The 13,546-nt window shown below is 43.0% G+C and overlaps 1 protein-coding gene across 1 annotated transcript in view; it reads left to right on the forward strand.

Annotated features, from left to right (window-relative positions):
• The window catches only part of LOC140388255 (cullin-associated NEDD8-dissociated protein 1-like), a 47,393-nt gene that overhangs the window by 10,551 nt on the left and 23,296 nt on the right, over window positions 1-13,546 (forward strand). Inside the window, exons 4-7 of the mRNA XM_072472110.1 lie at window positions 1,050-1,173; window positions 5,758-6,014; window positions 8,966-9,071; window positions 11,340-11,488. Of these exons, the coding sequence (XP_072328211.1) occupies window positions 1,050-1,173; window positions 5,758-6,014; window positions 8,966-9,071; window positions 11,340-11,488 (636 nt within the window). The remainder of the gene's footprint in view (window positions 1-1,049; window positions 1,174-5,757; window positions 6,015-8,965; window positions 9,072-11,339; window positions 11,489-13,546) is intronic.

Genomic DNA, 13,546 nt, shown 5'->3' on the forward strand with positions numbered 1-13,546 from the left:
GTAAAATTAATCTGGATTTGTCTTTCGGCTTTTGCCAAGCAATATGGGCTGAGACTTTGAATCTTTGGGCTACTGCAGCACTGACCAATGCCTAAGAGCCACTGGACAGTGCTGGCAGAGGCCATGCAACAGTCTAGGGAACATCTGAATGAGACTAAAGATTAAAAACTATCAAGGGACAGCGCCAGAGGGCTTGGAGTTTTCGACGTCATCGATTGTAATAAAATGGTGGTAATTCATCAATTTTTACTTAGTTGCTTTTCCGTTGTGTCATGTGAGAGTACCTTTACGAAATAGGTGTTTATAAAATAGCTGCAGTGGATGTACCTTTAAGAAATGGGTGTTTATCAGTGATGTCAGAGTGTGGGTGGAGCTGGGCTGTCTGTCTGCTTTTACTTACCCTGCAGCAAACAGCCTAAAGTGAATGTTTAGTTTCGTTTTAGTTTTGGAGAAGCTGCAGTCACAGCAAGATGTGTATGAATCTCTGCAAGCTAAAGAATGTTCATTTGGTGATTTCAAAGTGGTAACTGTTCTCAGTAGAGAAGTTAAACCTGATGTCTTTCTGTAAAAAGGGTTCTTTTTTTGCCTTATGGATGTTGCAAGGGAAGATCAAGAGTTACTTAGAGAGTACTGTATTCTTTGGGGGATTTATTGGTGTTGATAGTTGTTAAGATGTTTACTGTGGGTTTATAAAGTGTTAGCTGGTTTCATAAATAGACATTGTTTTAATTTAAAAGTACTTTAATTCTCTGGTGCACTACATCTGTAAGGTAGGCCTGTGTGCTCCCCATAACCACAATCTATTAAAAGTTGTGGGTCAGGTGAACTCCATGATACACGTTGGGGTTCTCTAAACCCTGGCCCATAACAGTTGAGACAATGAGAAGTGGGAATTTTGAGTGAATTTTAAATATGGTGAACCAACACGCTTCCCTGCCCTGGAGCCTGCGGCCAGGGGGAAAGGAAATGTAGAATTGACTAACTAGTGTCCAAGTAAATAAACCCCCTGTGTAGTACCTGCAGTCAATTACCATTTGCTACTGTTCTAGGTTTAGCCCTGTCTGCCAATGTGTGCAAGAAGATCACTGGACGCCTGACGAGTGCTATCGCCAAGCAAGAGGATGTGTCTGTCCAGCTGGAGGCCCTGGATATACTGTCCGATATGCTAAGCAGGTAAACTACAGGTCTTAGACAAAGGAGTTCCAATTATTCACAAAAGTCAAGAAGAAACCACTCTCTGTAATGACACACTGGCGTGGTGTTATAGAATCCCTACAGTTCAGAAGGCGGCCATTCGGCCCATTGAGTCTCCACCAGTCCTTGCTCTGATAGAGCACCCTACCTAGGTCCAATCCCCCGCTCTTATCCCCATAACCCCAACTAACATTTGGGGCAATTTAGCATGGCCAATTGACCTAACCTGTGTATCTTTGGTCTGTGGGAAGATACCGGAGCAGAGGAAACCCGCGCAGATACTGGAAGAAAGTGCAAATTACACAGACGGTCACCCAAGGTCGAAATCAATCCTGGGTCCCTGGTTCTGAGATAACAGCGCTAACCACTGCCACCGTGCCGCCCTGTGGAGTAATATGCTCCAAGCAGGTAAACTGACACTGTTAATCCAAGTAATATTTCTTAGTGATTCACAGGGGATGGTACTTTTAGAAGTAATTTATTCTATGGTATAAACGGCGTGTTATCTTGTGTGAGATATCCTGGAGCGAAATTCAGTTGTGGACATTAGATAGAACTCCAAATTATACAACAGCAGCCATAATCATTGTGATGGCGGGGTACAGAGTTGGTGACCATCCACTGAATGATGCAAAGGAAGAAAGGATGAGAAATGCTGAGATCAGTCGGCATGGGAACCTGCACAAGATGGTGTTTTCTTATGCATTTGACAGCATCTGATGCAGTTCTTGACGCGGTCAGATCCAGTTCAAGTGTGCACAGGACTTTTGAGGTTCTTAATAGGTGAGGTGGGGCGGGTTGGGGGAGAAACAGGCCAGCGGTGCCGCAACATCTTTCATTTATTTCACACTGATATCCTCTCCCAGTCCACTGCCAAGTCAGCGAAGAGGCTGGGTGATGCAGAGGGTAATAATTTGAATCATAACCATAACCCACAAAAATCAGATTTCCTCATTTCACAAAGCACCTCGCAGAGCCACATTTTGATTGTGTCATAGTCACCCACCTGTTAAATGGATTTCTCCTGCCAGAAAACTGATTTGTAAAAAAAGAAAGCTTTTATTTGTTTGGCACTTTTAACAAGTAAAGCATCTCAAAATACTTCACGAGCGTATTCAGCCAAATAGAATCGACAACCAAAGAAGGACACGATAGAACAGGATTTGGGCTGAGGCAGGGCTGGAAATGATCAACGTTATCAGGATGCAAGTAGGCAGCCTTGGAGTCGGAAGCTCTGCTCTGCTTGGTCAAAGAAGCTGCACAGATTGCAAATGTCTAGTTCATCCTCAGAAAGTGGTCAGGGAGTGGGGTGGATAAGGAATTCGTGGAAGGTCCCAAGAAGATGGCTTTGGTATTTTGAATGTTTAATTGGAGGAAATTTCTGCTCAGTGCTGAATGTTGCCCAAAGCTTATACTAATTATGCTGCTTTTCTGTGACATTTCTGACATTGGTGCAAAACCCCCTTGGGCAGATATCGGACACCAACAATGCAGTATGACCCAGGCAGGTGTCTTTGCGTGTCATACTTGAGGAAGTACATTCTTGCATTGGAAACAGTTCAGAGCAAGTTGGACATTTACTCATCGGAGTTTATAAGATTGATTGAAATGTGTTTAAAGTTTTGAGGGGGCTTGACAGGGTAGATGCTGAGTCAGTGTTTCTCCTCATGGGGGAATCTAAAACTGGGGAGGCTGCTAGCGCAACTTTTAAAAAATAACGGGTCTCCCATTTAAGACTGAGATGAGGAGGAATTTCTTCTTTCAGATTGTTGTTTGTGTTTGGAATTCTCATTGAGTCGTGGAGGTTGAGTCATTGAATATATTCCAGGCTGCATTCAACATATTTTTCATTGACAAGGTAGTCGAGGGTTATGGGGAGCAGGCAGAAAGTGCTGTTCGGGCCACAGTCAGATCAGCCATGATCTCATTGAATGGCACAGCAGGCCTGAGGGGCCCAATGGCTCTTATTTCATAGATCTTATTAGTGTCCACTTATGAGTTACTTGTGAAGTGACCTACAATGGCTGGCCTCATAAACACAGGTATTGGCTATAACGGAAGAACAGCTAGTGAGCGGATCCCAGAAATGTTTTATTCTTGAGTGCACTGGACCACTTTGAGCCTGCAGGAGAGCATGACCCACATCCTAATAACTATCAAATACCTAACTGTTGTTGTAGCCGCACTTTGGTTGCTTGTGGAGTGGCCATGGTGGGTGTCGCTGAGATCTGTGCAAATTTCTCATCCTGCTGATGGGAGGAATGTCTGAGAGTGGGACTGAGTCCAAGATATCCATGTTTAAAGAAGTTGGTCTCTTAAGAAATGCTAAGAAAACTTTGGAGGTTGAGGAGAATGGTCTTATTTTCGCTAGGGAAAAATGGAGCTGTTGTAGGTTTGTTCTTGGTAAGGACCATACCGTGAAGGATCCTGAGGTGATCGTGTCTCATTCTGCTGCAGGTGGAGGCCGTGAGCGTCAGTCTCCATCCAATCTTACCCTGAGAGTCGGTGGCCCAGGTCACACTCCCAGGAGACCCGTAAGTTTTCCATGTTGTCTGGTGCTGAGGAAGATAACATTGATTGGAGAGCAGTGGCGATACCTGCAGCGCATCTTTGGTTTATTTCCAGGAAGTGGTCCTCTGGCAAGGTTACCCATATCTAGTTACCCTGAGAAGTTGATGGCAGAATCTCCTAACGCCAGTTGTTTTTACAACTGATAAGCTCACCGGGCCTCTTCAGGGGGACATGAACAGTCAATTGCTCATTGTGGGACTGGAGCTCCCTCGCCAGACCAGATAGATGTCAAATTCCCTTCCATGAACCAATTGAGTTTTTAACTATCAGGCAGCTGTTGAGGTCAGTTTATTCCTGTTACAGATCTCCTCCGTTCTGACAGTTTAAAAGCCGCACTAATGAAACACAGATTAACGAGTCTGTGATCAAGTGGCTCTTGTTCCCTTCCCTTTTACTGTACATATTTTGGCTTGTATCTCAAACCTCCGCCTCCAAACACACATGCTCGCATGCACACACTTAACAATTTGGAGCCTTCCACTATCCAGTCTCTCTATCTCTCTCTCTCTCTCTCTCTCTCTCTCTCTTCCCCCCCCCCCCCACATTGTGAAAAGAAAGACTTAATTTATACAGCTTCTTTCAGATCCTCAGGATGTCCCAATGTATGTTACTGTCAATGATGTATGTATAAATAGTAATCACTTGGCATCAGAAAACCTGACAGCCAATTTGCACACAGGGGCACACAGATACGAAAGAGATAAGTGACCATTTTAGTGATGATGGTTGAGAAATAAATATTGACCAGCAGAGAAGCAGTGACTTCCTTTGGTGCACTGGGGAGAATGCTCCTGCTCTCCAGAGCAGTGCCGTGGGATCTTTCTCATCCACGTGAGATGGCAGACTCCCTTGCAAATGTCTCATTCAACTGATAACACCCCCCACCCCCCCCAGCACTGCACTGGAATATCAGGCTATGCTTTGTGCTCGGGTTTCTGAAGTTGGACATGTGTCTGCAATCTGTGGTAGAGGTGAGAGCAACAATCTGCTGAAAAAATGGCATATTTGAAGTACTAGGGCTGTAGGGCTACCTCGGCATCCACAACACTAGTGGAGCAAGTGTATTAAAACAAAAGAACATTTAGTGTTGATGCAATATTTTCAGTTGAGGTGTGGATAGTCTCAACTCCATAGTCTTCTCTTGCTGGATAATTAAGGCAAAAGAAAAAAGTGTTTAAGCAGGAAGTGCTGGTGCAAATCGGGCAGCAAATTGTTGTTAGCTAGAATGCACTGCCTGAAAGAATGGTGGAAGCAGGTTAAATAGTATTTTTCATAAATGCTTGAAAAGGAAAACAATTGCAGGGCGTGGTGAAAGGGGAGTGGGGCTAATTGGATGGTTGCTTCAGCAAACTGGCACAGGTGCAATGGGCCAAGTGGCCTCCTGTGCTGTATAATTCTATATATTTAATTTTTAAAAACATTTAGAATACCCAATTATTATTTTTTCAACTAAGGGGCAATTTAGCGTGGCCAATCCACTAACTTGCTTTGGGTTGTGGAGGTGAAAACCCACGCAGACATGGGGATCATGTACAAACTCCACATGGACAGTGGCATGGGGCTGGGATTCAAACCTGGGTCCTCAGTGCCGCAGTCCCAGTGCTAACCACTGTGCCACCTCCCACCTCTATAATTCTATATATAAGCAAGTTTATAAACCACTAGTATAGTGCCATCTTAGACTATTCAAGGCAATACTGACCTTTCCCCTCTGGGACCTGGTTACGATCACAAGCTGGGCTGATAGTGGCCTCTGCCAATTTAAGACTGTTTGGCACCCAGTTTGATCGGTTGCACTAAATGGGCAATTAGACTGAGGGTGGTCAAAAGCTGGCTGGTGTGAGAGATGGAAATGTCACTGAGTTTCGGGTTAGTACTTCCCATGCTTCGGGCCGAGAGAGCTCCGTCTAACGGATGTGCCATCTGATGTGGGTATACCTATAACGGTGGGGATTCTGCATTCTGAATGTGTCTTCACGTTTCTCATTACAGGTTAGGTGGGACCCTGATCACATTTCACTCCTCCATCCTGAGCTGTCTGCTGCCTCAGCTGTCGAGCCCAAGGCTGGCTGTTCGCAAGAGAACCATCATCGCTCTGGGGCACCTAGTCATGAGCTGCAGCAGCTGTCTCTTCTCTGAGCTAATGGATCACCTACTGGTTGAACTGTCAAAGAATGAATCTACCTCCATGACCAGAACTTATATCCAATGCACTGGTGCTATCAGTCGACAGGCTGGACACAGAGTTGGTGAGTTACTGGCTTTAAATCTTCCCTTGGTTATTTCAGCAAATCAAAAGAATTGTTTAGCTTTTCACCTTTTAATTCCCTGACAATTTTGAGAGTGCCCTACTCCGTTTCTAAAATGTGCTGTTCCTAAGAATGTTGGAACAAGAGGATGTCATTCAGCTCCTTGAACCTGTTCCCTCCATTCAGTTAGACTGTGGCTGACCTGTACCTTAACTCCTTGGTTCCTTAATCCTTTAAATGGTTGCCTAACAAAAATCGATCAGTCTTTGTTTTAAAATTTTCAATTGACCCCCAGCCTCGTCAGCATTTTGAGGGAGAGAATTCCATCTTTACACTATCCGTGTGTGAAGAAGTGCTTCCTCCCTTCCATTATCACCACACAATTTTTCCTTCTGATCAGAGTTTATTACTCTGCCTGCAATCCACCCACAACTAGAATTTATTTCCACCAGAAAAAATTACCCTCACCCCACACAATTCTCCCCCTGACATTTTATTTGTACAACTCTCAATTTCAAGGTTATGTCCCCTTGTTCTAGTTTCCCCCACTGGAGGTCATAGTTTCTCTCTCTCTTAACCATCTTATCTCTAATCAACACCTGCATTAAATCAACCTTTATCATCTATTCTCAAGCCTACTCTACGCATTATGTACTCTTAATTTAATCCTTTTAGCCCTGTTATCATTCTAGTGGATCTGTGCTGTACTGCCACTATGGACAATATATCCTTCCAAGTACAATGCCTAGAACTGAATACACTACTCCAAGCCAGAGGTTTTATATAACTTTGCCACATTATATTCAGTTCCTTGAGCTAAAGTTCAATATTCCATTAGCCTTTTTTTGTATCTGTACTTTAGTGATTTTTAGTGATTTCTGTACTCTAACCATCAATCTATCGGCTCATCTACAGTTCCAAGCTTTGTGCCATTTAGAGAGCCCTCTAACTATTTTTCTTGGATCCAGTGAATGACTTTTCACTTTCCCACATTGAACCCCTATCTGCCACATTTTTCCTTTCCACTCACTCACCTCAACTGGCAGCGCTTGATGGTGAAAAATATTGAATCTTTCAATGATTGCATGCCTTATTTTGACAGACGTATAAAAGCCCTTAAATTCTCCATTGGCTAAGCTATATAAATAATTTCTATAACGCTTTTTACAGATTTTGACCAGCGTAGCCACGATGGGTCGAGGGGCCCTTTGTGCTGTAAACCTCTATGACCATAAAGCAGTTCACAGCCAAAGTTTCCCGTTTATTAGAGATTAGAGTCAATGTCACCAAATATTAGTTAATGCAAACTAGATCACGGATATGGAATATGATCCAAAGAAGATGTGCTAATTCGAGGTCAGTTGACATCTTTAAAAAGAATCGGAATGATCACCCATTAAGGGACTTATCAGAATTAACTTCCCAGATCTTGCAGTCTTCAGTGAAGCAGAGGTGTTCACTGATGACTGCATTTAAAACTATGTTTTTACCTTTCGCATAGGCTACAGCAGTAACTTGCTCTCCCAGTTACAATGTGGTCCCTCGGCAAGGTTAGTAGAGTGGCCTAGTGGTAAATTATCACTAGTGCATTTGCAATTTCCCTAGCCATCTCTTTTAGCACTCTGGGATGAATTCCATCAGACCAAGGAGACTTGTCTACCTTTAGCCCCATTAGCTTGCCCATCACTACCTCCTTAGTGATAACAATCATCTCAAGGTCCTCACCTGTCATAGCCTCATTTCCATCAGTCAGTGGCATGTTATTTGTGTCTTCCACTGTGAAGACCGACCCAAAAAACCTGTTCAGTTCCTCAGCCATTTCCTCATCTCCCATTATTAAATCTCCCTTCTCATCCTCTAAAGGACCAATATTTACCTTAGCCACTCTTTTGTTTTATATATTTGTAGAAACTTTTCCTATCTGTTTTTATATTCTGAGCAAGTTTACTCTCAGATTATAATCTATCTTACTCTTCTTTATAGCTTTTTTAGTAGCTTTCTGTTGCCCCCTAAAGATTTCCCAGTCTTCTAGTCTCCCACTAATCTTTGCCACTTTGTATGCTTCCATACTTGACTTCAAGGTGTTAAAAGCATTGGGTGAGATGCCCAGCTATAATTGCAGTTGGATGTAGTTTCTGAGAATCCACAATGTAAATGATTTGGGGAAGATGATTACGTTAAGTGAAAAATTATTTTATTGTGGCCAGAAATATTTCAAGACAACAATTTAGAATCACCACTCTCTTCTCTTCTCTCTCTCTCTCTCTCTCTCCCCCCCCCCCCCCCCCCCCCAGCCAGTCAATCAATCAATCGCCTGTGGAGATGGTCCAGTAACTCCATTAGTAGCAGGAGTGAATGTTAAAATAATAATAATCGCTTATTGTCAGTAGGCTTCAATGAAGTTACTGTGAAAAGCCCTAGTCGCCACATTCCGGCGCCTGTTCGGGGAGGCCGGTACGGGAATTGAACCCGCGCTTCTAGCCTTGTTCTGCATTACAAGCCAGCTGCTTAACCCACTGTGCTAAACAGTGGCTTTATAACGGACTGATCGCAGATAAAAGGACATTAATCCAAGAATTCTGTCATCTCTCCAATATCTTTATTCTGAATTGGCCTCCCTTGGACCAGTGTGGGTGGGTAAAGTAAGGGGGGTGGAGGGGGGGCTGCTATTGGGACCGTAAGGTATTGGGGGCTGCTATTGGGACCGTAAGATTCGGAATCAGTACATCTCTTTCATTCATGTTGGAGTTAGGAATCCAAGTTCCTTTGATTTTGCATAGGGGATATGTTTGGGGGAGTCCTGGATAGTGTGTGGAAATACAAGCATGATTGGCTGAAAGGACTTTTCTTATTCCACGTTTCTTATGTTCATGGATATGGACTCAAATCGACACATTTAATCAACCCCATCAGTCCCACCAACACAATATCTTGTGTATTGTCTTTTTCAGGAGAACACTTGGAGAAGATTATTCCGCTGGTTGTGAAATACTGCAATGTGGATGATGATGAGCTGCGAGAATACTGCTTCCAGGCATTTGAGTCCTTTGTGCGAAGGTGTGCTATTTAAATTTAAAAAAAATTTTTTATTAAGGTATTTGAAAAATTTATAAAAATAATCTTAACAATGACATCAACATGGTATAATAAAGATTCCCCCCTACCATCCCAATCTGCGCGCACCCCCCCCCCCACCATAAAACAACAACCCGGCCCTCTCCTCCATGAAGGTGTGCTACTGTGTCACAGTTACTAGGCTTCCATTCCCTCCCCTCTTATCTCTATTTCAACTTGATTGAGGCTCCTGGCTCAGCCAAGTGACCTGTTCCTGAACCAATTTTACTCTGTAATTATGCACCTCAAAGCAGTTCTGTATTTTACTCTCCAACTTCTCACTTTTCTCATTCTACCAGCTATTGTCTCCCCAGAGAAGTTCCTTGGCAATTGTCAGTCTTATTTTTATTGATGATTGCATAACTGAGAATTTGGATGGGTCTATGCTGAAATTGGGTCAATTAAGATTGGACACTTCATGATCTAGCAAGTTAGTGCAACATTGGAACTGTTCAGTGACACTTGTGTATGTTGTCCCATTGCTGGTTTACTCACTTTACTCTGACTTTTGTGATCTTTTCTGCAGGATGCTGCTTACTGGCAAAACCTGCATTGTCACGTGGGCTGTTGTGCCATTCGGTTTCTTTGTTTTCTTGCTGACACTTGTAGCAGCCACTTCAGTCCCATGAGCTTGTTTTGCCATACTCCCATTTAGTGCTGTTGTTCTTCTCTGCTTTGCCAAGCTCCCAGGGTCATGACATTGCACATAATAATCTCCACAGATGGGAGAAGCGATCACAATTTAATTGACTATGAGGGAAATTGAAGAGAAGATCTCTTCTCTGTAAAAGATAATGGGGAAGGAATTTGTTCACGTGGCGCGTAGGTTCCCCCGGGGCAGCAGTACGATGGGCTTCTACCTGCGTGACCCACACTGCATTCTTCAATGATTCCGGTGGTGGGCCGCATGCTGGCAGTCACAGTGAATTGACACAAATCATTATATGTGAACAAATTTCTTCCCCACACTGTTCAAAGCTTGGGGGCGTCTAGCACACGCTAATCCATTTCCAGGGATCCTGTGGTTTCTTTGTTGACTTGGCGAGTCAGTTATCCTGTTTGCGACCATGCACACAAGCTGTATATTCTACACAACATCCTTGTCCATTCAACGGCTCTGTGCAGATAGAATTGCCATCTTTGTGCCTGTTTACATCTGTGAAGAAGAGATGTTCATCGAGCATAATGGATATTTCCTGCTTTGAGGATAACGAGGCTTTAGACAGGGTAAATGCTGTCTGGTATGAGGAAGTACAAATATGTAGACAGATTTGGAAAAGTTTATCTATGTTTGAGCAATGCAGATTATGAATAAGGTAATAGAATTGTTTTAAATTATTTAAGATTGGGGCAGGGTAGAAATAAGCAGACAGTTTCTGAAAATTTGAGGGGCCAAGGACAGTAGGCCATAGATACAACATTAGTTGCAAGAAATCTATTCTAGGCCAGGTGAAACAGCATTACTGAGTAATTTTGACTTTGCTTAATAGTGTAAAATGGACAATGTCAGCTCCATGTGTTTCATTCCATTGATTTTCGTTTCCATTCGGTATCACCCCCAGACAGTTGTGAGACTGCGGAAAGGTTAGTGAAAGAGGCAATAATTATGTCAGGATTCAAGATTTTTTGGGATAGGTGGTTGTAGGGTTATGGGAGCATGAAATGTAAATATGATTGATTACATAGATTAGATCTGTTGGTTCAAGTGGAAGGTTAAATACTAACAAATACTACTTGGGCCGATTGGCACCGTTCCACATTCTAACTTCTACTTGGTGATATACTTTGGCAAATTCTCGTAGCCAGCCGCTGCCTCAACTGGGATTAAACTTGGAACCTTCATGAAGTGTATAAATTACACCATGAGGAGTGTTTATTTACTGAGGTATTAGACATGGGAGCTTGTAATCTTTTTTGGCTTGGCCATCAATGCTGTTTTGTTCTATTTACCTTGCCTGCATTGGACCATCAAAACCTGCTGTGCTCTATTCTGTAATCATGACTTTGATGACCTTTCAACTCCCGGTAGATTCTGCTTTGGGTTGTACTGGGTTTTGGTGTACATCAAACCATCCTGGTGTGGACAGAAAGCACTAGTTTGATACCGGGGAGTCTGATAAAACAATTAAATCCAAAAGAACCAGCTGCTGCACAAGTCTTACTATTTGTCCATTGCCAAACATTTATTGTTTTTGTGCTTGTTCTTTTAAGATGTCCAAAGGAGATGTCCCTTCACATCCCTGCTATGATTGGACTGTGCCTCAAGTATATCACATATGATCCCAATTACAACTATGACCAAGACGAGGATGATGAGGATGCCATGGAAACAGACAAGGGTGATGAAGAAGAGGATCAAGGTCAGTGTTGTGAAATGTTGGGTGTGACCTTGATGACCTGTAGAGAGAAATATAAGTGCAGAAGATAGCTGGACCTTGGCGCAGTGATTAGCACTCACGGCGCTGAGGTCCCAGGTTCGATCCTGGCTCTGGGTCACTGTCCATGGGAAGTTTGCACTTTCTCCCCATGTTTGCATGGCTTTCACCCCCACAATCCAAAGATGTGCAGGGTAGGTGGATTAGCCACGCTAAATTGCCCCTTGATTGGAAAAAATGAATTGGGTACTCAATGTATTTTAAAAAGAGAAGATGGCTGGACCTGTGTCATTAATGGGACAAACAGAAACATGGATAAACACTATTGCAGAGTCATGCAGGTGAAGCAAGTAGTTAGGAAGGTAAATAGTATGTCGGCCTTAATCGCAAGAGTAGAGATGTCTTGCTGCAGTTGTATAGAGCCGTGGTGAGATCGCAACAGTAGTATTGTGTACAGTTTTGGTCTCCTTACCTAAGGATGGATATACCTGCCTTAGAAGGAATGCAGTGAAGGTTCACCAAATCCATGGGATAGCGAGACTATCCTGTGAGGAGAGATTGTGGAGACTGAGCTTGTATTCTTTAGAGTTTAAAAGAATGAGCGGTGATCTCATTGAAACCTACAACATTAGAATTCCATTTCCTCTTGAGGCGAAAACAAAATATTCAAAATTTGAAAGCAGTGTAAAATTGGGATTTTGTTGGGTTGAACTAATTTTGCTTAGAAACGTGCAACTTTTACAATGAATATAAAAAATTAAAACTGATGCCAGACAACCCCATTTTGAAATTTCCTAATATTTTGTTGAGGTGTGAGAGAAGTAAAACAATCAGTGTTTTATTTTTAAAATGCAAGTGTTGATAAAGTTCCTGAAGTTTACCATAATGTTGCCTGGTATGGAGGTTATTAGCTATGTGGAGATTGAATAAACTGGGATTGTTTTCCCTAGAGAGACGGAGACTGGGGGGGCGACCTAATAGAAGTGTATAAAATTATTAGGGGTACAGTTAGGGTGAACAGTTGGAGGCTTTTTCTCAGGGCAGAAATAACAATTACAAGGGGGCACAGGTTCAAGGTGAGGGGGGAAAGATTCAGCAGAGATGTGCGGGGGAAGTTTTTTTACACAGAGGGTGGTGGTGGTGGCCTGGAATGCACTGCCAAGTGAGGTGGTTGAGGCAGATACGTTAGCGACCTTTAAGACTCATCTGGATAGGCACATAAACAGATGGGGTATAAAAGGATACAGGCAGTTGGTCTAGATAGGACACGTGATCGGCACAGGCTTGGAGGGCTGAAGGGCCTGTTCCTGTGCTGTATTCTTTCAAACAACATCATTGAACATGTGAAAAGGAAAAAGCATTCAATTTATTTTCCAAGACTGAAACTAAAATAGAACCAAAAACTTTGAGAGCAAAACTCTTCGCTCTGTTTTTAAGTGCATTGTTTTTTCTTGCTTAACAATTGCTTTAAAAGAAAAAGACACGGTCTTGTGGTTTAGAGGTGGAAATCAAGTAATCACTGGGCAGTATATAACACTTTCAACTCTGGGACTAGTGTTCAGATCTAGCCCAGACTGTCTTTTCAGATGTAACCTGGGGCTATTGGGAACCAAGGTTCAAATGTAGCTAAACTTGTTGAGACTTGGGTTCAAATGCCATCCCGCTAATGTGAACAGAAATGTGTCGTCTTGCTGCTTGCTGTGACAATGCTGAATTATACAATCTCAACTCTGTTCCTGGCGGGATTAGGCCTCCAAATCATTATCATGGACTATTTCCATCTCAAAGAGGCATTAAGGATGTTTACTGGTTTGGGAAAACACCTCTAGCAAGGATGTTTCTCCAAAATTGAGGTTCAAGCACATTGTAGGGCATGGTCAAACTTCTCTCTGTATTTCGCCCCTATAATAAGTGCCCTGTAACCCCACCCTAAGGGGCAATTTAGCACAGCCAACCCTAAACTACACACCTTTGGACTGTGGGAGGAAACTGGAGCACCCGGAGGAAACCCACGCAGATACTGGAAGAATGTGCAAACTCCAC

Source organism: Scyliorhinus torazame, chromosome 13 (genome assembly GCF_047496885.1).
Source record: "Scyliorhinus torazame isolate Kashiwa2021f chromosome 13, sScyTor2.1, whole genome shotgun sequence".
In the NCBI taxonomy this organism is placed as follows: domain Eukaryota; kingdom Metazoa; phylum Chordata; class Chondrichthyes; order Carcharhiniformes; family Scyliorhinidae; genus Scyliorhinus; species Scyliorhinus torazame.